At 48.4% G+C, this 25,721-nt stretch overlaps 1 protein-coding gene across 1 annotated transcript in view; it reads left to right on the top strand.

The window, feature by feature from the left end:
- LOC140210153 (rho GTPase-activating protein 30-like) overlaps positions 1 to 25,721 on the top strand; it is a 198,392-nt gene that overhangs the window by 149,214 nt on the left and 23,457 nt on the right. The window contains exons 2-5 of the mRNA XM_072279038.1: positions 13,722 to 13,824; positions 14,522 to 14,666; positions 15,440 to 15,522; positions 15,628 to 15,735. Coding sequence (XP_072135139.1) covers positions 13,722 to 13,824; positions 14,522 to 14,666; positions 15,440 to 15,522; positions 15,628 to 15,735 — 439 coding nt within the window. The remainder of the gene's footprint in view (positions 1 to 13,721; positions 13,825 to 14,521; positions 14,667 to 15,439; positions 15,523 to 15,627; positions 15,736 to 25,721) is intronic.

The following is a 25,721-nucleotide window of genomic DNA, read 5'->3' as shown; positions in this document are numbered from 1 at the left end:
CCGGTCAGTGTACAGAAATCCCCTGAGAGAGAGGGACTGAGAGACACCGGTCAGTGTACAGATATCCCCTGAGAGAGAGGGACTGAGAGAGACCGGTCTGTATACAGTTCTCTCCCTGAGAGAGAGGGACTGAGAGACACCGGTCAGTGTACAGATATCCCCTGAGAGAGAGGGACTGAGAGACACCGGTCAGAGTACAGATATGTTCTGAGAGAGAAGGACTGAGAGACACCGGTCGGTATACAGATATTCCCTGAGAGAGAGGGTCTGAGAGACACCGGTCAGTGTACAGATAGCCCTGAGAGAGAGGGACTGAGAGACACCGGTCAGTATACAGATATCCCTGAGAGAGAGGGACTGAGAGACACCGGTCAGTGTACAGATATCCCTGAGAGAGAGGGACTGAGAGACACCGGTCAGTATACAGATATCTCCCTGAGAGAGAGGGACTGAGAGACACCGGTCAGTGTACAGATATCCCCTGAGAGAGGGGGACTGAGAGACACCAGTCAGTGTACAGATATCCCACTGTGAGAGAGGGACTGAGAGACATAGGTCAGTGTACAGATATTCCCTGAGAGAGAGGGACTGAGAGACACCAGTCAGTGTAGATATATCCCTGAGAGAGAGAGAATCAGAGACACCAGTTAGTGTACAGATATCCCTGAGAGAGAGGGACTGAGAGACACCGGACAGTGTACAGATATCCCCCTGAGAGAGAGGGACTGAGAGACACTGGTTTGTGTACAGATATCCCCCTGAGAGAGAGGGTCTCAGAGACACCGGTCAGTGTACAGATATCCCCTGAGAGAGAGGGACTGAGAGACACCGGTCAGTGTACAGATATCCCCCTGAGAGAGAGGGACTGAGAGTCACCGGTCAGTGTAGAGATATCCCTGAGAGAGAGGGACTGAGAGACAGCGGTCAGTGTACAGATATCCCTGAGAGAGAGTGAATCAGAGACACCGGTCAGTGTACAGATATCCCCTGAGAGAGAGGGACTGAGAGACACCGGTCAGTGTACAGATATCCCTGAGAGAGAGGGACTGATAGACACCGGTCAGTGTACAGATATCCCCTGAGAGAGAGGGACTGAGAGACACCGGTCAGTGTACAGATATCCCTGAGAGACAGGGACTGAGAGACACCGGTCAGTGTACAGATATCCCTGTGAGAGAGGGACTGAGAGACACCAGTCAGTATACAGATATCCCTGAGAGAGAGGGACTGAGAGACACCGGTCAGTGTACAGATATCCCTGAGGGAGAGGGACTGAGAGACACCGTTCAGTGTAAAGATATCCCCTGAGAGAGAGGGACTGAGAGACACCGGTCCGTGTACAAATATCCCCCTGAGAGAGAGGGACTGAGAGACACCGGTCAGTGTACAGATATCCCCCTGTGAGAGAGGGACTGAGAGACACCGGTCAGTGTACAGATATCCCCTGAGAGAGAGGGACTGAGAGACACCGGTCAGTGCACAGATCTCCCCCTGAGAGAGAGGGACTGAGAGACACCGGTCAGTATACAGATATCCCCTGAAAGAGAGGGACTGAGAGACACCGGTCAGTGGACAGATATACCCCTGTGAGAGAGGGACTGAGAGACACCGGTCAGTGTGCAGATATCCCTGAGAGAGAGGGACTGGGAGACACCGGTCAGTGTACAAATATCCCCTGAGAGAGAGGGACTGAGTGACACCAGTCAGTGTACAGATATCCCCTGAGAGAGAGGGACTGAGAGACACCGGTCAGTGTACAGAAATCCCCTGAGAGAGAGGGACTGAGATACACCGTTCAGTGTACAGATATCCCCTGAGAGAGAGGGACTGAGAGACACCGGTCAGTGTTCAGATATCCCCCAGAGAGAGAGACTGAGAGACACCGGTCAGTGTACAGATATTCCCTGAGAGAGAGTGACTGAGAGACACCGGTTAGTATACAGATATCCCTGAGAGAGAGGGACTGAGAGAACCGGTCAGTGTACATATATCCCTGAGAGAGAGGGACTGAGAGACACCGGTCAGTGTACAGATATCCCCTGAGAGAGAGGGACTGAGAGACACCGGTCAGTGTACAGATATCCCCCTGAGAGAGAGGGACTGAGAGTCACCGGTCAGTGTAGAGATATCCCCTGAGAGAGGGGGACTGAGAGACACCAGTCAGTGTACAGATATCCCACTGTGAGAGAGGGACTGAGAGACATAGGTCAGTGTACAGATATTCCCTGAGAGAGAGGGACTGAGAGACACCAGTCAGTGTAGATATATCCCTGAGAGAGAGAGAATCAGAGACACCAGTTAGTGTACAGATATCCCTGAGAGAGAGGGACTGAGAGACACCGGACAGTGTACAGATATCCCCCTGAGAGAGAGGGACTGAGAGACACTGGTTTGTGTACAGATATCCCCCTGAGAGAGAGGGTCTCAGAGACACCGGTCAGTGTACAGATATCCCCTGAGAGAGAGGGACTGAGAGACACCGGTCAGTGTACAGATATCCCCCTGAGAGAGAGGGACTGAGAGTCACCGGTCAGTGTAGAGATATCCCTGAGAGAGAGGGACTGAGAGACAGCGGTCAGTGTACAGATATCCCTGAGAGAGAGTGAATCAGAGACACCGGTCAGTGTACAGATATCCCCTGAGAGAGAGGGACTGAGAGACACCGGTCAGTGTACAGATATCCCTGAGAGAGAGGGACTGATAGACACCGGTCAGTGTACAGATATCCCCTGAGAGAGAGGGACTGAGAGACACCGGTCAGTGTACAGATATCCCTGAGAGACAGGGACTGAGAGACACCGGTCAGTGTACAGATATCCCTGTGAGAGAGGGACTGAGAGACACCAGTCAGTATACAGATATCCCTGAGAGAGAGGGACTGAGAGACACCGGTCAGTGTACAGATATCCCTGAGGGAGAGGGACTGAGAGACACCGTTCAGTGTAAAGATATCCCCTGAGAGAGAGGGACTGAGAGACACCGGTCCGTGTACAAATATCCCCCTGAGAGAGAGGGACTGAGAGACACCGGTCAGTGTACAGATATCCCCCTGTGAGAGAGGGACTGAGAGACACCGGTCAGTGTACAGATATCCCCTGAGAGAGAGGGACTGAGAGACACCGGTCAGTGCACAGATCTCCCCCTGAGAGAGAGGGACTGAGAGACACCGGTCAGTATACAGATATCCCCTGAAAGAGAGGGACTGAGAGACACCGGTCAGTTGACAGATATACCCCTGTGAGAGAGGGACTGAGAGACACCGGTCAGTGTGCAGATATCCCTGAGAGAGAGGGACTGGGAGACACCGGTCAGTGTACAAATATCCCCTGAGAGAGAGGGACTGAGTGACACCAGTCAGTGTACAGATATCCCCTGAGAGAGAGGGACTGAGAGACACCGGTCAGTGTACAGAAATCCCCTGAGAGAGAGGGACTGAGATACACCGTTCAGTGTACAGATATCCCCTGAGAGAGAGGGACTGAGAGACACCGGTCAGTGTTCAGATATCCCCCAGAGAGAGAGACTGAGAGACACCGGTCAGTGTACAGATATTCCCTGAGAGAGAGTGACTGAGAGACACCGGTCAGTATACAGATATCCCTGAGAGAGAGGGACTGAGAGAACCGGTCAGTGTACATATATCCCTGAGAGAGAGGGACTGAGAGACACCGGTCAGTGTACAGATATCCCCTGAGAGAGAGGGACTGAGAGACACCGGTCAGTGTACAGATATCCCCCTGAGAGAGAGGGACTGAGAGTCACCGGTCAGTGTAGAGATATCACTGAGAGAGAGGGAATCAGAGACACCGGTCAGGGTACAGATATGCCTGAGAAAGAGGGTGTGAGAGTCACCGGTCAGTATAGAAATATCCCCCTGAGAGAGAGGGAGTGAGAGACACCGGTCAGTGTACAGATATCCCCCTGAGAGAGGGGGACTGAGAGACTCCGGTCTGTATACAGATATCCCCTGAGAGAGAGGGACTGAGAGACACTGGTCAGTGTACAGATATCCACTGAGAGAGAGGGACTGAGAGACACTGGTTTGTGTACAGATATCCCCCTGAGAGAGAGGGTCTGAGAGACACCGGTCAGTGTACAGATATCCCCTGAGAGAGAGAGACTGAGAGACACCGGTCAGTATACAGATATCCCCTGAGAGAGAGGGACTGAGAGACACCGGTTAGTGTACAGATATCCCACTGAGAGAGAGGGACTGAGAGTCACCGGTCAGCGTAGAGATATCCCTGAGAGAGGGGGACTGAGAGACACCGGTCTGTGTACCGATATCCCCTGAGAGAGAGGGACTGAGAGACAGCGGTCAGTGTACAGATATCCCCTGAGAGAGAGGGACTGAGAGACACCAGTCAGTGTACAGATATCCCTGAGAGAGTGGGACTGACAGACACCGGTCAGTATACAGATATCTCCCTGAGAGACAGGGACTGAGAGACACTGGTCATTGTAGAGATATCCACCTGAGAGAGAGGGACTGAGAGACACCGGTCAGTGCACAGATATCCCCCTGAGAGAGAGGGACTGAGAGTCACCGGTCAGTATACAGATATTCCTTGAGACAGAGGGACTGAGAGACTCCGGTCAGTGTACAGATATTCCTGAGAGAGAGGTACTGAGAGACAGCGGTCAGTGTACAGATATCCCCTGAGAGAGAGGGACTGAGAGACACCGGTCAGTGTACAGATATCACTGAGAGAGAGGGACTGAGAGACACCGATGAGTGTACAGATATCCCCTGAGAGAGAGGGACTGAGAGACACTGGTCAGTGTACTGATATCCACCTGAGAGCGAGGGACTGAGAGACACTGGTCAGTGTACAGATATCCACCAGAGAGAGAGGGACTGAGAGACACCGGTCAGTGTACAGATATCCCCCTGAGAGAGAGGGACTGAGAGTCACCAGTCAGTGTACATATATCCCTGAGAATGAGGGAATCAGAGACACCGGTCAGTGAACAGATATCCCCCTGAGAGAGAGGGACTGAGAGACACCAGTCAGTGTACAAATATCCCCTGAGAGAGAGGGACTGAGAGACACCGGTCAGTATACAGATATTTCCCTGAGTGAGAGGGACTGAGAGACACCGGTCTGTGTACAGATATCCCTGAGAGAGAAGGACTGAGAGAAACCGGTCTGTGTGCAGATATCCCCTGAGAGACAGGGACTGATAGACACCGGTCAGTGTACAGATATTCCCTGAGAGAGAGTGACTGAGAGACACCGGTCAGTATACAGATATCCCTGAGAGAGAGGGACTGAGAGAACCGGTCAGTGTACATATATCCCTGAGAGAGAGGGACTGAGAGACACCGGTCAGTGTACAGATATCCCCTGAGAGAGAGGGACTGAGAGACACCGGTCAGTGTACAGATATCCCCCTGAGAGAGAGGGACTGAGAGTCACCGGTCAGTGTAGAGATATCCCCTGAGAGAGGGGGACTGAGAGACACCAGTCAGTGTACAGATATCCCACTGTGAGAGAGGGACTGAGAGACATAGGTCAGTGTACAGATATTCCCTGAGAGAGAGGGACTGAGAGACACCAGTCAGTGTAGATATATCCCTGAGAGAGAGAGAATCAGAGACACCAGTTAGTGTACAGATATCCCTGAGAGAGAGGGACTGAGAGACACCGGACAGTGTACAGATATCCCCCTGAGAGAGAGGGACTGAGAGACACTGGTTTGTGTACAGATATCCCCCTGAGAGAGAGGGTCTCAGAGACACCGGTCAGTGTACAGATATCCCCTGAGAGAGAGGGACTGAGAGACACCGGTCAGTGTACAGATATCCCCCTGAGAGAGAGGGACTGAGAGTCACCGGTCAGTGTAGAGATATCCCTGAGAGAGAGGGACTGAGAGACAGCGGTCAGTGTACAGATATCCCTGAGAGAGAGTGAATCAGAGACACCGGTCAGTGTACAGATATCCCCTGAGAGAGAGGGACTGAGAGACACCGGTCAGTGTACAGATATCCCCCTGAGAGAGAGGGACTGAGAGTCACCGGTCAGTGTAGAGATATCCCCTGAGAGAGGGGGACTGAGAGACACCAGTCAGTGTACAGATATCCCACTGTGAGAGAGGGACTGAGAGACATAGGTCAGTGTACAGATATTCCCTGAGAGAGAGGGACTGAGAGACACCAGTCAGTGTAGATATATCCCTGAGAGAGAGAGAATCAGAGACACCAGTTAGTGTACAGATATCCCTGAGAGAGAGGGACTGAGAGACACCGGACAGTGTACAGATATCCCCCTGAGAGAGAGGGACTGAGAGACACTGGTTTGTGTACAGATATCCCCCTGAGAGAGAGGGTCTCAGAGACACCGGTCAGTGTACAGATATCCCCTGAGAGAGAGGGACTGAGAGACACCGGTCAGTGTACAGATATCCCCCTGAGAGAGAGGGACTGAGAGTCACCGGTCAGTGTAGAGATATCCCTGAGAGAGAGGGACTGAGAGACAGCGGTCAGTGTACAGATATCCCTGAGAGAGAGTGAATCAGAGACACCGGTCAGTGTACAGATATCCCCTGAGAGAGAGGGACTGAGAGACACCGGTCAGTGTACAGATATCCCTGAGAGAGAGGGACTGATAGACACCGGTCAGTGTACAGATATCCCCTGAGAGAGAGGGACTGAGAGACACCGGTCAGTGTACAGATATCCCTGAGAGACAGGGACTGAGAGACACCGGTCAGTGTACAGATATCCCTGTGAGAGAGGGACTGAGAGACACCAGTCAGTATACAGATATCCCTGAGAGAGAGGGACTGAGAGACACCGGTCAGTGTACAGATATCCCTGAGGGAGAGGGACTGAGAGACACCGTTCAGTGTAAAGATATCCCCTGAGAGAGAGGGACTGAGAGACACCGGTCCGTGTACAAATATCCCCCTGAGAGAGAGGGACTGAGAGACACCGGTCAGTGTACAGATATCCCCCTGTGAGAGAGGGACTGAGAGACACCGGTCAGTGTACAGATATCCCCTGAGAGAGAGGGACTGAGAGACACCGGTCAGTGCACAGATCTCCCCCTGAGAGAGAGGGACTGAGAGACACCGGTCAGTATACAGATATCCCCTGAAAGAGAGGGACTGAGAGACACCGGTCAGTTGACAGATATACCCCTGTGAGAGAGGGACTGAGAGACACCGGTCAGTGTGCAGATATCCCTGAGAGAGAGGGACTGGGAGACACCGGTCAGTGTACAAATATCCCCTGAGAGAGAGGGACTGAGTGACACCAGTCAGTGTACAGATATCCCCTGAGAGAGAGGGACTGAGAGACACCGGTCAGTGTACAGAAATCCCCTGAGAGAGAGGGACTGAGATACACCGTTCAGTGTACAGATATCCCCTGAGAGAGAGGGACTGAGAGACACCGGTCAGTGTTCAGATATCCCCCAGAGAGAGAGACTGAGAGACACCGGTCAGTGTACAGATATTCCCTGAGAGAGAGTGACTGAGAGACACCGGTCAGTATACAGATATCCCTGAGAGAGAGGGACTGAGAGAACCGGTCAGTGTACATATATCCCTGAGAGAGAGGGACTGAGAGACACCGGTCAGTGTACAGATATCCCCTGAGAGAGAGGGACTGAGAGACACCGGTCAGTGTACAGATATCCCCCTGAGAGAGAGGGACTGAGAGTCACCGGTCAGTGTAGAGATATCACTGAGAGAGAGGGAATCAGAGACACCGGTCAGGGTACAGATATGCCTGAGAAAGAGGGTGTGAGAGTCACCGGTCAGTATAGAAATATCCCCCTGAGAGAGAGGGAGTGAGAGACACCGGTCAGTGTACAGATATCCCCCTGAGAGAGGGGGACTGAGAGACTCCGGTCTGTATACAGATATCCCCTGAGAGAGAGGGACTGAGAGACACTGGTCAGTGTACAGATATCCACTGAGAGAGAGGGACTGAGAGACACTGGTTTGTGTACAGATATCCCCCTGAGAGAGAGGGTCTGAGAGACACCGGTCAGTGTACAGATATCCCCTGAGAGAGAGAGACTGAGAGACACCGGTCAGTATACAGATATCCCCTGAGAGAGAGGGACTGAGAGACACCGGTTAGTGTACAGATATCCCACTGAGAGAGAGGGACTGAGAGTCACCGGTCAGCGTAGAGATATCCCTGAGAGAGGGGGACTGAGAGACACCGGTCTGTGTACCGATATCCCCTGAGAGAGAGGGACTGAGAGACAGCGGTCAGTGTACAGATATCCCCTGAGAGAGAGGGACTGAGAGACACCAGTCAGTGTACAGATATCCCTGAGAGAGTGGGACTGACAGACACCGGTCAGTATACAGATATCTCCCTGAGAGACAGGGACTGAGAGACACTGGTCATTGTAGAGATATCCACCTGAGAGAGAGGGACTGAGAGACACCGGTCAGTGCACAGATATCCCCCTGAGAGAGAGGGACTGAGAGTCACCGGTCAGTATACAGATATTCCTTGAGACAGAGGGACTGAGAGACTCCGGTCAGTGTACAGATATTCCTGAGAGAGAGGTACTGAGAGACAGCGGTCAGTGTACAGATATCCCCTGAGAGAGAGGGACTGAGAGACACCGGTCAGTGTACAGATATCACTGAGAGAGAGGGACTGAGAGACACCGATGAGTGTACAGATATCCCCTGAGAGAGAGGGACTGAGAGACACTGGTCAGTGTACTGATATCCACCTGAGAGCGAGGGACTGAGAGACACTGGTCAGTGTACAGATATCCACCAGAGAGAGAGGGACTGAGAGACACCGGTCAGTGTACAGATATCCCCCTGAGAGAGAGGGACTGAGAGTCACCAGTCAGTGTACATATATCCCTGAGAATGAGGGAATCAGAGACACCGGTCAGTGAACAGATATCCCCCTGAGAGAGAGGGACTGAGAGACACCAGTCAGTGTACAAATATCCCCTGAGAGAGAGGGACTGAGAGACACCGGTCAGTATACAGATATTTCCCTGAGTGAGAGGGACTGAGAGACACCGGTCTGTGTACAGATATCCCTGAGAGAGAAGGACTGAGAGAAACCGGTCTGTGTGCAGATATCCCCTGAGAGACAGGGACTGATAGACACCGGTCAGTGTACAGATATCCCCTGAGAGAGAGGGACTGAGAGACACCGGAAAGTGTACAGATATCCCCTGAGAGAGAGGGACTGAGAGACACAGATCAGTATACAGATATCCCTGAGAGAGAGGGACTGAGAGACACCAGTCAGTGTAGATATATCCCTGAGAGAGAGAGAATCAGAGACACCGGTCAGTGTACAGCTATCCCTGAGAGAGAGGGACTGAGAGACACCGGTCAGTGTACAGATATCCCCCTGAGAGAGAGGGACTGAGAGACACCGGTCAGTGTACAGATATCCCCCTGAGAGAGAGGGACTGAGAGACACTGGTTTGTGTACAGATATCCCCCTGAGAGAGAGGGTCTGAGAGACACCGGTCAGTGTACAGATATCCCCTGAGAGAGAGGGACTGAGAGACACCGGTCAGTGTACAGATATCCCCCTGAGAAAGAGGGACTGAGAGACAGCGGTCAGTGTACAGATATCCCTGAGACAGAGTGAATCAGAGACACCGGTCAGTGTACAGATATCCCCTGAGAGAGAGGGACTGATAGACACCGGTCAGTGTACAGATATCCCCTGAGAGGGAGGGACTGAGAGACACCGGTCAGTGTACAGATATCCACTGAGAGAGAGAGACTGAGAGACACCGGTTAGTGTGCAGATATCCCTGAGAGGGAGGGTCTGATAGACACCGGTCAGTGTACAGATATCCCCTGAGAGAGAGGGACTGAGAGACACCGGTCAGTACACAGTTATCCCCTGAGAGAGAGGGACTGAGAGACACCGGTCAGTATACAGATATCCACTGAGAGAGAGGGACTGAGAGACACCAGTCTGTGCACTGATATGTCCTGAGAGAGAGGGACTGAGAGACACCGGTCAGTGTACAGATATCCCCTGAGAGAGAGGGACTGAGAGACACCGGTCAGTATACAGATATCCCTCTGAGAGAGAGGGACTGAGAGAATCTGGTCAGTGTAAAGATATCCCCTGAGAGAGAGGGACTGAGAGACACCGGTAAGTGTACAGATATCCCCTGAGAGACACCGGTCAGTATACAGATATTCCCTTGAGAGAGAGGGACTGAGAGACTCCGGTCAGAGTACAGATATCACTGAGAGAGAGGGACTGAGAGGCACCGGTCAGTATACTGATATCCCATGAGATAGAGGGACTGAGAGACACCGGTCAGGGTACAGATATCCCTGAGAGAGAGGGACTGAGAGGCACCGGTCAGTGTACAGATATCCCCTGAGAGAGAGGGACTGAGAGACACCAGTCAGTGTACAGATATCCCTGAGAGAGTGGGACTGACAGACACTGGTCAGTATACAGATATCTCCCTGAGAGACAGGGACTGAGAGACACTGGTCATTGTAGAGATATCCACCTGAGAGAGAGGGACTGAGAGACAGCGGTCAGTGTACAGATATCCCCTGAGAGAGAGGGACTGAGAGACACCGGTCAGTGTACAGATATCCCTGAGAGAGAGGGACTGAGAGACACCGGTCAGTGTACAGATATCCCCTGAGAGAGAGGGACTGAGAGACACTGGTCAGTGTACAGATATCCCCTGAGAGAGAGGGACTGAGAGACACTGGTCAGTGTACAGATATCCACCTGAGAGCGAGGGACTGAGAGACACCGGTCAGTGTACAGATATCCCCCTGAGAGAGAGGGAATGAGAGACACTGGTTTGTGTACAGATATCCCCCTGAGAGAGAGGGACTGAGAGTCACCAGTCAGTGTACATATATCCCTGAGAATGAGGGAATCAGAGACACCGGTCAGTGTACAGATATCCCCCTGAGAGAGAGGGACTGAGAGACACCAGTCAGTGTACAAATATCCCCTGACAGAGAGGGACTGAGAGACACCGGTCAGTATACAGATATCCCTGATAGAGAAGGACTGAGAGAAACCGGTCTGTGTACAGATATCCCCTGAGAGACAGGGACTGAGAGACACCGGTCAGGGTACAGATATCCCTGAGAGAGAGGGACTGAGAGGCACTGGTCAGTGTACAGATATCCCCTGAGAGAGAGGGACTGAGAGACACCTGTCAGTATACAGTTATCCCTTGAGAGAGAGGGACTGAGAGACACCGGTCAGTATACAGACATCCCCTGAGAGAGAGGGACTGAGAGACACCAGTCTGTGCACCGATATCCCCTGAGAGAGAGGGAGTGAGAGACAGCGGTCAGTGTACAGATATCCCTGAGAGAGAGGGACTGATAGACACCGGTCAGTGTACAGATATCCCCTGAGAGAGAGGGACTGAGAGACACCGGTCAGTGTACAGATATCCCCCTGAGAGAGAGGGACTGAGAGACACCGGTCAGTATACTGATATCCCATGAGAGAGAGGGACTGAGGGACACCGGTCAGGGTACAGATATCCCTGAGAGAGAGGGACTGAGAGACACCAGTCAGTGTACAGATATCCCCTGAGAGATAGGGACTGAGAGACACTGGTCAGTGTTCAGATCTCCCTGAGAGAGAGGGACTGAGAGACACCGGTCAGTGTACAGATATCCCTGAGAGAGAGGGACTGAGAGACACTGGTCAGTGTAGAGATATCCACCTGAGAGATAGGGACTGAGAGACACCGGTCAGTGTACAGATATCCCCCTGAGAGAGAGGGACTGAGAGACACCGGTCAGTATACAGATATTCCTCTGAGAGAGAGGGACTGAGAGACTCCGGTCAGTGTACAGATATTCATGAGAGAGAGGTACTGAGAGACACCGGTCAGTATACAGATATTCACTTAGACAGAGGGACTGACAGACTCCGGTCAGTGTACAGATATTCCTGAGAGAGAGGGACTGAGAGACACCGGTCAGTGTACAGATATCCCCTGAGAGAGAGGGACTGAGAGACACCGGTCAGTGTAAAGATATCCCTGAGAGAGAGGGACTGAGAGACACCGATGAGTGTACAGATATCCCCTGAGAGAGAGGGACTGAGAGACACTGGTCAGTGTACAGATATCCACCTGAGAGAGAGGGTCTGAGAGACAGCGGTCAGTGTACAGATATCCCTGAGAGAGAGGGAATCAGTGACACCGGTCAGTGTTCAGATATCCCCCTGAGAGAGAGGGACTGAGAGACACCGGTCAGTGTACAGATATCCCCTGAGAGAGAGAGACTGAGAGACACCGGTCAGTGTACAGATATCCCTGAGAGTGAGGGAATCAGAGACACCGGTCAGTGTACAGATATCCCCCTGAGAGAGAGGGACTGAGAGACACCAGTCAGTGTACAAATATCCCCTGAGAGAGAGGGACTGAAAGAGACTGGTCAGTATACAGATATCCCCTGAGAGAGAGGGACTGACAGACTCCGGTCAGTGTACAGATATCCCCTGAGAGAGAGGGACTGAGAGACACCGATCAGTGTACAGATATCCCCTGAGAGAGAGGGACTGAGTGACACCTGTCAGTGTACAGATATCCCCTGAGAGAGAGAGGGACTGAGAGACACCGGTCAGTGTACAGATATCCCCTGAGAGAGAGGGACTGAGAGACACCGGTCAGTGTACAGATATCCCCCTGAGAGAGTGGGACTGAGAGACTCCGGTCAGTGTACAGATATCCCCTGAGAGAGAGGGACTGAGAGACACCGATCAGTGTACAGATATCCCCTGAGAGAGAGGGACTGAGAGACACCGGTCAGTGTACAGATATCCACCTGAGAGAGAGGGACTGAGAGACACCGGTCAGCATACAGATATCCCCTGAGAGAGAGGGACTGAGAGACACCGGTCAGTGTACAGATATCCCCCTGAGAGAGGGGGACCTAGAGTCATCGGTCAGTGTACAGATATCTCTGAGAGAGAGGGACTGAGATACACCGGTCAGTATACAGATATCCCTGAGAGAGAGGGACTGAGAGACACCAGTCAGTGTAGAGATATCTCTGAGAGAGAGGGACTGAAAGACACCGGTCAGTGTACAGATATCCCCTGAGAGAGAGGGACTGAGAGACACCGGTCAGTGTACAGATATCCCTGAGAGAGAGGGAATCAGAGACACCAGTCAGTGTATAGATATCCCCTGAGAGAGCGGGACTGAGAGACACCAGTCAGTGTACAGATATCCCCTGAGAGAGAGGGACTGAGAGACACCAGTCAGTGTACAGATATCCCCTGAGAGAGAGGGACTGAGAGACACCGGTCAGTGTTCAGATCTCCCTGAGCGAGAGGGACTGAGAGACACCGGTCAGTGTACAGATATCCCCTGAGAGAGAGGGACTGAGAGACACCGGTCAGTGTTCAGATATCCCCTGAGAGAGAGGGACTGAGAGACACCAGTCAGTGTACAGATATTCATGAGAGAGAGGGACTGAGAGACACCTGTCAGTGTACAGATATCCCCTGAGAGAGAGGGACTGAGAGACACCGGTTAGTGTACAGATATCCCCTGAGAGAGAGGGACTGAGAGACACCAGTTAGTGTACAGATATCCCCTGAGAGAGAGGGACTGATGAAGACTGGTCGGTGTACAGATGTGCTGATGACAGAGAGCGACTATTCCGTGTATAGATAACGTTGTCAGATTTCTTTCTCTCTCTCTCTGTCTGTTATTATTCTGCCTGCAACTGATGAACTCTTTCTCTCTTAGTCCCCCAGGTTTTGAAGGCTTGTGCAGAATTCATTGAACAACACGGAATAGTAGATGGAATCTATCGTCTCTCTGGAATATCATCCAACATTCAGAAACTGCGGTAATGTGCTGTCTCTCACTCCCCATCCCTTCCTCACTCTGCCTCGCTGTCACCCAGTCGTTTGCTCAGCTTGGTTCCTTCTGTCTGTCATTATCTTCTCTTTCACATTCACACTCTCTTTTCTTTTTTGTGACCATTAGACGTAAGACTCTGACTGTCCCTAGATTTTGTCCCCCAGAAACTCTTTTCTGCTTTTTCTGATGTTGCGTCTTGCTCTCTCGCTCTCTTTATTTTTCCCTTTCTCTTCTCCTCTGCATCTTCCTCTCTCCTTCCTTTCCTTCTTATAATCCACCTCTTTCTCACGGTTTCAATTCTCATTTGGAAATGATGAGACGCCCTGGTTTAGGAACGGTGAGACATTCCCTGGTGTGGGAGGGGTGTGACGTCCTGGTATGGGAAGCTGAGACCCTCTGCTGTGGGAAAGCAAGACCCTCTGTTGTGGGAGGTGAGACCCCCGGTGTGGGAAAGACAGAGACTTTATAAACAGAGGGAGGGCCAGAGGGCTGGGTGTGAAGGGAAGTGGTTTTCTCATATACAAAACACAGGAGTCTGGTGCATGGAGAGAGCAAATTATTCCATGGATTCTAACGAACGGGAGAGATGGTGAAGTGGGAAAGGGTCACCATCTGGAAGGCTGAGTGAGCTGCTGTCCCTGATTCCATCCCCAGAGTCTCAGCAGGTTTGTCTTTGCCCACAGGCAGGAGTTCGACACGGAGAAGACAGTCGATCTGTCCAAGGAAGTGTACCTACAGGACATACACTGTGTTAGCTCCCTCTGCAAGGCCTACTTCCGGGAACTGCCCAACCCCCTGCTTATGTACCGACTATATGATAAATTCGCAGTAAGTCTCCATGACTGTAGGTACATAGAACAGCCTCTACACACCATCCCATCACACACTCCCGGGGCACGGGTCAGACACAGAGTGAAGCTCCCTCTACACTGTCCCATCACACACTCCTGGGCACGGGTCAGACATAGAGTGAAGCTGCCTCTACACTGTCCCATCACATACTCCCAGGACACGGGTCAGACACAGAGTGAAACTCTCTCTACACTGTCCCATCACATACTCCCAGGACACGGGTCAGACACAGATTTAAACTCCCTCTACACTGTCCCATCACACACTCCCAGAACACGGGTCAGACACAGAGTGAAACTCCCTCTACACTGTCCCATCACACACTCCCAGGACACGGGTCAGTCACAGAGTGAAACTCCCTCTACACTGACCCATCACACACTCCCAGGACACGGGTCAGTCACAGAGTGAAACCTCCCTCTACACTGTCCCATCACACACTCCCAGGACACGGGTCAGACACAGAGTGAAACTCCCTCTACACTGTCCCATCACACACTCCCAGAACACGGGTCAGACACAGAGTGAAACTCCCTCTACACTGTCCCATCACACACTCACAGGACACGGGTCAGACACAGAGTGAAACTCCCTCTACACTGACCCATCACACACTCCCAGGACACGGGTCAGTCACAGAGTGAAACCTCCCTCTACACTGTCCCATCACACACTCACAGGACACGGGTCAGATAATAGGAATCACACCCCCAACTACATGCTCACACTCTGAACTGCTTGGTTGTCAGGATGCTGTGAACACACAGATGGAAGCTGATCGTCTCCTGAAAATTCGTCAGGTTCTACAGGAACTGCCCCCCTCCCATTACAGGTAAAAATCCCTCGCACTCTCCCTTACCTTCCCTCACTGATCCCCGCACAGCATTGCACTCCCTCACCCTCCACCCTACCCCTCTGATCACTCTCTTGTTCCCAGGACCCTGGAGTACCTAATGAGGCACCTCCTGCGAATGGCTTCCCACAGTCAGCAAACCAACATGCACGCTCGTAACCTGGCTATTGTCTGGGCCCCCAACCTGCTGAGGTAGGACCAGCTCAGTCGCTCTCTTACCCCTCATCTCTCACTCCCCTCCCTCACTGCTCCTACCTCACTTCTCCCTCACTCCTTCTCCCTCACTCCAGCTTCCCCTCACTCCCCCTTCACTCTTTATCACTCACTCCCCCTCCTTCATTCCTCATCCCTCACTCCCCTTCTATTTTTTTTTGTAATTTATTTTTTATTGAAGTTCATCATCAAACAAACTTTTCCATAAGATGTATTTCAGATATTGTACGTATATATCATATAGTCATATATGCCACACTTCTCCACATAATATTTATCTGAGGTATACACTTATAGAAAAGAGAGGAAAGAAAGAACAAGCAAAAGGAGAAAACTATGTACAAGTAGGGAGTGATTTTTTTTACAACATATTCATTGATTTGTGAGAATAAAATCAGGCCTATGAGGTGTTATGTAGTTAAACCATTTTTCCAGTATGAATTAAATTGTTCCAATTTATGATTAACAGATGCTGTTATCTTCTCCTTTTTGTAAATGTCCATTGTAATTTCCATCCATACATTTAAAGTTGGGCTCTCCTGTGATAACCGTTTCCTGGTAAGGGTCTCTTTACCAGCCACCAGCAATATATTCATTAAATATTTATCTCTTTTCAACCATTCTTGAGGTATAAACCCAAAATATATGGTCTTACTTTCTAAGGGTATTTCACATTTAAAGATTTCTTGTAGGGCATTGTGTATCCCACTCCAATAGTCTTTGATAACGGGGCATTCCCAGAAAATATGATATTGGTTTGCATTTTGATTTTCACAATTTCTCCAGCAAACAGGGAGGTTACTAACATACTGGGATTTCTGAGAGGGTGTAATAAAATACCTTATCAAGTTTTTCCACCCAAACTTCCTCCATTTCTGTGAACTGGTACACTTCCATTGATACCTCCATATTATTGTCCATTCTTCCTCAGATATTATTACCCCTCCTTCCTTCTCCCATTTTGTTTTAATGTATGAAGTCGAATGTGTTTTAAGATTTGACAAACCCTTACACATGCTTGAAATGATTCTACTACTGTTATCTGAATTACATGCTTTTCTAATTAGCTCTATCAAACATGTACTTGCCTTGGTTATATTTTTAACCATCCTATTAACATACTGTTGCATCTGTAAATACTGATAATAGTCTTGTTTTTCTAATAAGTGTTTCTCTTTGAGCATTTCAAACTGAACAGTGTTCCTTCTTTCATTATATTGCAAATAGCTGTTATTCCTTTAGCTGTCCACTCCTTAAATCCAGCATCCAGTTTATTCAGCGTAAAATCCGAGTCATATGCACACCATTTAAGAATTGCAATGTCTCTCTCTAGTTTATATTCTTTTATAATAGTTTTCCATATTTTAAGAGTCCATTTCACCCACGGGTTATCAATAGTATTTATGCACCTTTGTAGGTTGTTATCAGCCAAAATTGCCTGTATGGGGATGGAAAGTATCTTCTCCTCAATGTTTTTCCATTGAGTGTCATATGATGGGTTGTACCAACATATCACAGCTCTCAACTGTGCTGCAAAATAATAATCTCTAAGAGAAGATAGGCCCCATCCCCCTTTTTCCTTGGCTAATTGCAAAGTCTTGAGACGAACTCTAGGCCTTTTACCTTGCCATATATATCTTGATAACATTTTGTTCCATTCATTGAATTGATTTTGATTAATCTCTATTGGTAGGGTCTGAAAGAGATATAATAGTCTGGGCAGTATATTCATTTTAATGGATTCAATCCTTGACTTAAGACTAAAAAAAGGAATTAGGTTCCATCTTGTTATAGCTTTCTTAATTTTTTTTATATATAGGCTGATAATTGCATTCTGATAATTTTGCCAAATCTTTTGGCATAATAATGTCCAAATATTTGACAGACTCTGTTTGCCATGCCCAAGGATACCTACTTTCAATTTCTCTTGATGGGCTATTGTTATATGAAAGTAATTGGGCTTTATCTATGTCAATCTTGTATCCTGATAATTGACCGTATTGTTCAAAGGATTGCATCAATTTAGGTAAAGAGTATGTTGGTTGCCCTAGATAGATCAAAATGTCATCTGCGTAACAGGCCAATTTATGCTCTGTTCCTTAGAGATAATGTGAAGAGTAGCGGTGACCATGCACAGCCCTGTCTCGTGCCCCTTTCTAGGGTAAAACTATTTGGTAAATATCCATTGATTTTAATCCTAGCAGCAGGGTCGTCATACAGTGCCTGTATAGTTTTAATAATTGTGTCATGGAAACCAAATCTACATAAAACTCTGTAAAGAAAATTCCAATTAACTGAATCAAATGCCTTTTCAGCGTCCATGCTTATCACTATTGCTTCAATTTTATTTTTTTGTTTATGATCCATAATGTGAAGTGTCCTTCATATATTGTCTTGTGTTTGGTATTGTTGTATAAAACCTGTCTGATCATTATGTATCAGTGTGGGTAGAAACTCTTCTAATCGTTTGGCCATGATGGAGGTAAATAATCTACAATCTACAGTAAGAATGGATGTTGGTCTAAATGACCCACATTCCATTTTATCCTTGCCTTCTTTCGGTATAGCTGAGATTATCACTTCCTTCCAGCTGGGTGGCATTTGTGCCTTTTTTAGAGCCCAGTTCAGTATGGGGAGTAAGACAGGAATTAACTCATTTTTAAATTCTTTCTACCACTCTGCCGTATACCCATCTGAACCTGGTGACTTGCTTAATTTAAGCCTAGTAATTGCAGCTTTTAGTTCAACTTCAGTTATGTCAGCAGTCATCGTTCTATTTTGTTCTTCGCTTAAAGTGGGTAACTCTAGAGAATTTAGGAAAGTGTCAATTTGGGTTATGTTTCCCCCTGGGACTTTGGAATATCGAGTTTTGCAAAATACTTCAAAAGCTTCTTGAATTTCACTTAGCTTATTTTTTTTTTATCATTTTTGTTCTTGGATCCCTAATCCTATGAATTGTATTTTCTGCTATTTTTTTTCAGTTTTCCCGCCAGTATTTTCATAGACTTAGATCCACTTTCATAATGTCTCAGTTTCAGAAACATTAAATTTTTTCTGGTTTCTTGCGTAGCCAAACTATTAATTTCATTCCTAATTTTTAAAATTTCCTCTAATGTATCCTGTGCCAAATTCAATGTGTTTTTTTTTCTAGTTCCTTCAGCCTATTTTGTAATTCCTCTGATATTTTATTCCTTATTTTTTTCTTATATGAAGATATCGCTATGATTTTCCCTCTTAAGACAGCCTTTAGAGTATCCCATAGAATGGGAGGTGAAACCTCTCCATTATCATTGAATTCTAAGACCAATTTCTTTCTTAATTTGTTCCTTAAAATAGGGATCATTGAGTAGACTTGAATTTAGTTTCCAAATAGTATTCTTTGGTAGCAGGACAAAATCAACAGATATAGGTGCATGGTCACTTACATCTATTGTCCCCGTTCCACAAGTGATTATTTTGTCTTTGTCTTTTCCAAATGTTATGAAATAGTCTATTCTTTTATTTACAGAATGGGGGGCAGAAAAATGAATGTAATTCCTTCTGTCAGGGAAAAGGTCCCTCCATATATCAATTAGACTAACATCCTCAAAAAGTATGTTAACTTTCTTATATAAGGATTTTGTTTCATAGGTTTTTCTATTGGAAGAGTCTAACTTTGGTTGTGATTGTAAATTTAAGTCTCCCCCTCATATCAGGAGACCTTCTGTTTCTGTTACCATAATGTTAGTAATTTTCTAAAAGAAACTAATATTGCTTCCTGGGGGTGCATATATATTCAATAAAGTAACTTAATTTCTGTCTATATTCCCCCTTACCAGAATATATCTGCCCTCCTTATCTCCCATTTCAAATACTTTTTCAAAATTTAGCTTGCTTGAGATGAGAATAGCAACTCCTCTCCTATGTCCTGATTTATATGAGGAGAAAAATAAATTAGTAAAGCCCATTCTCTTTAATTTTCCATGCTCGTTATCACCTAAGTGAGTTTCCTGTAAATATACTACATGGGCTTGTTCTTTTTTCATTTTGGATAAAATTTTACTGCGTTTGATTGGATTTAACAACCCATTGACATTAAAAGAAATGAATTTTGCTTTGCTCTTAGCCATGTGTACTTATCTGTCAATATATCATTGAAATTAGCAGAATAAAATTTAATTGATCTACTCCCTGAACAAATAAGAACCAAGAAACGTGAATAATAAAAAAAAGGTAACGAAGGTGTGATTGCAAGGCTGGGGTCTCTAGATGACCCTGGGTTGAGCTGGAGGAAACGTCTGGCCGTGGGGCACAGCCCCTCCTCCCTGTGAGTTGAGGGCCCCCGCTGCAGTACCCATAAAAGTAAGTGAACAAATCTATGTCCATTGCACAGAAAAGATTTCCCTGTGTATTCCTCCCATATATATATTTTGACTTAGGTGGGGAAAAAAGGAGTGAATGAATGAATAAAAAATGAGTAATATAAAATCCACATTATAATAAGTATTTCTTGAGATAGGTATAGCACCGTCTATTTTCGCTCCCGTTTAGCTTATCAACACTTTTAAAGTTATCCAAACCTTATGGCTCTTCTGGAGGGGGTGAGGGTTGTCTTCGGAAAACTCAGTCTCTTCCTGATATTCTCTCGTCCTCCTCCCGTCCCCGGCTTTCTCGGTTCTCTTACTATTTCCCAAGCAGATCGGGATAACTGCTCAGCCAGACTTTCCCTTGGTTTGATCACACTGACGGGCAGTCCTCTGTTGTTCATGTCTGTAGTCGCCTCTTCCACCGTTTGATACAGCTGCGTCCAATCTTCATAAAACACTCGCAGTTTAGCAGGGTACGGAGTTTGGAGTCTAATCTTTCCTTACTTTAATATCCGCTTTACTTCAGAGTATTCCTTACGTTTCTGCAGTTTGATGGTGTATTGGATCTAAATGTCACCTGATAATTCGTCCGTCTGCCAGCTGAGGTTCTGCTCCTTGACCTTGACCGTGACAACGCCAGTGGTCATGTGAGATGTCTCTCGCACCAAGCATTCGCTGCCTGGTGTGCATAGCGTATATGTGGTTCATGGACTCTTGCTTATGGCAGATTTGCTCCTTGCTGGCCAGTTGTTCTGTAGTCAATCGAGTTCTTTTCCTACCTGTTGGGCTGACTGGACAGCCTTGTAAAACTTCCTTAAGCTTGAACTTAAGGACCACGGATAACGGTATTGAGCCATATTGTCCGTTTGGAAAATGCGCTGGTGCTCTTGTGGTAAAGAATTCAACGCGGGGTTCCATCCAATACGCTCAATACATTACAACACCTTGTTATGTTTTTAATCCAATTTCTGTCCCGAAATCTCTGTGGAGGCTGCGGGTCGGTGTCTGCTGGCAAACTTTGCTGTTTTCGGAACTGCCACAGTCTGTGAGATGGGATTGGCAGAACCTGCATAGGGCCTCGGTTGACTGCTTCCTGAAGCACGTTCTGTCCCAGGAAAACTCGTGCGTTTGGGATAGAGTCCCGTGTCTTCCCATCTCGGACTCAAACAATCCACGCGGGGAAATAGAAAGCAACACATACAAGAGGGAAGGGGAACGTCTTTGTCCGTGAATTCCTGGGTCATTATGGTCAGTCTTGTGATGAAATCATCTACCTTCTCGTCGGGATCTGTCGCAGCTGGGAGAATCGGAAGCGTTACTGATTAAGATATTGTCCTGCGTCCTCCAAACATTGCCCAAAACCTCAAATGTGTCTGTCGGTTCAGATTGCAGAACAGCGAAGTACTTCTGCCTGACTTCTGGCGAGAGCATACATGGCAGCTTGAGTTTCGTTGCTTCTTCCAGCCTTCAGACATAAAATATAGAAGCCAAATTGGGCCATTTGGCTCGCTGAGTTTGCTCCACCATTTCCCTCTCAGCCCCAATCTCCTGCCTTCTCAGGTTATCCCTTCATGAACTGATTAATCAAGAACCTATTCATAGTCAGAGTCATACTTTATTGATCCCAGGGGAAATTGGATTTTCGTTACAGTTGCTCCATAACTAATAAATAGTGATAAAACCATAAATAGTTAAATAGTAATATGTAAATTATGCCAGGAAATAAGTCCAGGACCAGCCTATTGGCTCAGGGTGTCTGACCCTCCAAGGGAGGAGTTGTAAAGTTTGATGGCCACAGGCAGGAATGACTTCCTATGACACTCTGTGTTGCATCTCGGTGGAATGAGTCTCTGGCTGAATGTACTCCTGTGCCCACCCAGTACATTATGTAGTGGATGGGAGACATTAACCAAGATGGCATGCAACTTGGACAGCATCCTCTTTTCAGACACCACCGTCAGAGAGTCCAGTTCCATCCCCACAACATCACTGGCCTTACGAATGAGTTTGTTGATTCTATTGGTGTCTGCTACCCTCAGCCTGCTGCCCCAGCACACAACAGCAAACATGATCGCACTGGCCACCACAGATTCATAGAACATCCTCAGCATCGTCCAGGCAGATGTTAAAGGACCTCAGTCTTCTCAGGAAATAGAGACGGCTCTGACCCTTCTTGTAGACAGCCTCAGTGTTCTTTGACCAGTCCAGTTTATTGTCAATTTGTATCCCCAGGTATTTGTAATCCTCCACCATGTCCACCCTGACCCCCTGGATGGAAACAGGGGTCACCAGTACCTTAGCTTAAGGTATCTCTGCCTTAGATATACTCAATGACTTGGCCTCCACAGCCACCTGTCGCAATGAGTTCCACCACCCTCTGGCAAATAAATTCCTCCTTATTGTCGTTCTAAATGAACCTCTCTCTATGCTGAGGCTGTGCCCTCTAGTCCTAGACTCCCCCACCAAAGGAAACATCCTCTCCATATCCACTCCATTCATAAGTTTCAATAAGAGTTTCTCCTTCCTGAATTCCAGTGGGTACAGGCCCAGAGCCATCAAACGCTCCTCATAAGACCATAAGGTATAGGGGCAGAATTAGGCCATTTGGCCCAACAGGTCTGCTCCTCCATTTCATCATGACTGATCTGATTTTCCTCTCAGCCCCAATCTCTTGCCATAATGGTAACCCTTTCATTCTAGATCATTCTCGTGAACCTCTTGAATGTCAGCGTGTCCTTTCTAAGGTAATGGGCCCAAACCTGCTCACAGTATTCCAAGTATTTCCATAGCTGTGGCCAGGGCGCTTGGAGTAGGGAGACCATTCTCGTTTAGACTGCCACCACCAAATGTAACGTACCTGTGGTACAAGAACAGCAACAGAGTAGTATGATCAAACAACTTTACTGAGCCATGATCATAACCGCACATGCTGCACATCTTCCAGTGCAAAACCTATGAACTGAGGCTGCGGAGACGACAACATGTGCACTCGATCGCCCATGAAAAAAGAGAGGGGCCTTTGGCATAGTAGACCCAATCAGGTTCATGTTCAGGTTCATGGCCGTTCAACCGTAACACCAAACCTTCCTTCAGAACGAGGTGCACAACACAGTACGTACATGTAACTTACAAACATAGTAAAGTAATATTACCTCAAATAAATTATCAATTAATAAGGTGCACTTACGGCACAGTCAAAAACTAAACAGTATTCAGTACAGCACTGCGGCTCCGTACATGATGAGACCTGGGTAGTGACAGGGGGTACTATAGTCCCACTGCTTCCCATCCAAACAGACCTTGTTCTAATGCTACAGTACCTCCTGCCTGATGGCAGGGGGTCAGAGAGATTGTTGGACGGATGTGAGGGACCACTGACAATGCTAAGTGCTCTGGTAATGATCTTGAATGGGTGAGAGAGAGAGACCCCGAGGATCCTCTCAGCAGTCTTGCAATCTTTTGTGGGGACTTGTGGCCAGGTGCCTTGCAATTCCTGTACCAGACGGTGATGCAACTGGTCAGGACACTCTGGATGGTGTTCCTGTAGAAATTGTTTAGGATGGTGGGGGTGTGGAATACATGCACACCTCAATCTCCTCAGAAAGAGGAGACCAGGTGAGATTGTCTCTTGTGAGCACTCGCAGAAACTTGCTGCTCCTAGCTTTGTTCCTGGAGGCGCTGTGTGTGTGTGCAGCGAGGAGTGGGTAGCCTAAAGTCCACAATCATCTCTTTGGTCTTGTCCATGTTGAGTCTCAAGGTGTTGTGGTCAGACCATTCTAGCAGCTGCTCTGTCTCCTCTCCTCACACCATCTCATCATCATTGTTAACGAGGCCAGCCACTGTTGTGTCATCAGCAACCTTGATTTGGTTTGAACTGGAACAGCAGAGGGGCTGCAAACACATCCCTAGGGAGTGCAGCATGATGGAGCTGGAGATGTTGCTGCCAACACTGATTGACTGGTCCTTCTGTCAAGTTGTCCAGGATCCAGTTACAGAGAAAGGTGCTGAAGTCCAATGACGACAGTTTACCCACCAGTTTCTGAGGGTTGATTGTATTAAATGGTCAGGTGAAGGCAATAAAGACAATCCTAGTGTGTGAGGCACCATTTTCCAGGTAGGACAGGACAGAGTGGAGTGCAAACGCAGTGGACCAATAGGTGAACTGGAGAGTGTACAATTCATCTCATTTTTAATTGCATTCAACCATGAATACAACCAAACGAAACAGAATTACTCTGGGGCCAAGGTGCAAAACACCACCGGTCAGACATAGCGCAAAGCACACAAGACACCGTCACACAAAAAATAGAGTCCAAGTCCCTGATTCCATGAACGTTGTAGCAATCTGAATTCTAACACTATACAGCTTGTCTTCTGCCGAGCGAACACTGGAGCAGAACCGTTTCCAGTTTAGATGCTATGTCCCACCTCCTCTGGTGGAGCACCCGACTCCGACGCCTCTCTCCTGGGTGGCCGTAAACAGGTGACACTGCAGTCCAAGGCCCAGGCTTCGCGATGACCGAGGTCACACAGCTCCCCCGCCGGCCGCCAATAACTCAGTGAATCAGACTTGCAGCATTCCACGTTAGCAATGTCCGACAGGGTCTTGCAGTCACGAGAAAAGCGATTAAGACAGCTACTCGCTGTTAGACCACACGCCGCTCTGCGCACACACTCCTCCGACGCTTCTCTGATGCAGGAAACAACACAATTGGCAGTAAGCCCAGCTCCTCCAGCTCTTCCGCCAACGCACAATCCACTGACGGGCTGGACTTGCAGCAGTCCAAGTTCTCAATGTCCAGCAGGGTCTTGTGATCGAAAAACAGACATTTACAAAAGACAGTGACAACACTGGAGAAGCCGGTGAACCTGAGCGTGCCATTATCTTGCCAGTAAGGAGATTTAATGCCATTCATAACCAGACTCAAACCACTTCATTATCATTGAGGTCAGCACCCTGCGCGGTAGTCGTTAAGGCTGTTGAGCATCCGAATGACAGTAGTTGCCCTGAAGCCTGAGGAGACAAGTGGACTGTTCTAGAAAGATGTCTGTTAGAATCTCTGTTAGCTGGATTGCACAGTCAACCAGTGCCTGACCAGCTATGTTGCCTAGGCCCCGTAACTTCACATGGGCTGACCCTGTCCAGGGGTTTCCTCACGTCAGCCGTGTCCGGAGTCCTTGCTCCTCGCGGGGGGGAGAGTCCTTCCTTGCCGGCTCGTTGTTCGCTGCATCAAACCGAGCGTCTGTCAGGAAGAGAGGTGTCACTATCGTTGCAACACGGGTGCGGAGGTCCCACTGCACAGGATCGGAAAAAGCTACAGAAAGTTGTAAACTCAGCCGGCTCCATCTAGGGCTCTCGCCTCCCCAGCATCGTGGACACATTCAGAAGGTGGATGCCAACTTTGAGAGGCATCATCATTAGAGACCCCCATCACCCAGGACATGCCCTCTTGTCATTGCTACCATCGGGGAGGAGGGACAGGAGCCTGAGGACCCACACTCAACGTTTCCGGAACAGCTTCTTCCCCTCTGCCACCCGATTTCTGAATGGACAATGAACCCATGAACACTACCTCATTATTATTCCCTCTCCTTTTGGCTGTTTATTTGTTTTATATG

The sequence above is a fragment of the Mobula birostris genome, chromosome 14 (assembly GCF_030028105.1).
Source record: "Mobula birostris isolate sMobBir1 chromosome 14, sMobBir1.hap1, whole genome shotgun sequence".
Taxonomy (NCBI): domain Eukaryota; kingdom Metazoa; phylum Chordata; class Chondrichthyes; order Myliobatiformes; family Myliobatidae; genus Mobula; species Mobula birostris.
Note: the sequence above shows the minus strand (reverse complement) of the source record. Positions and strands in the feature narration are given on the sequence as shown.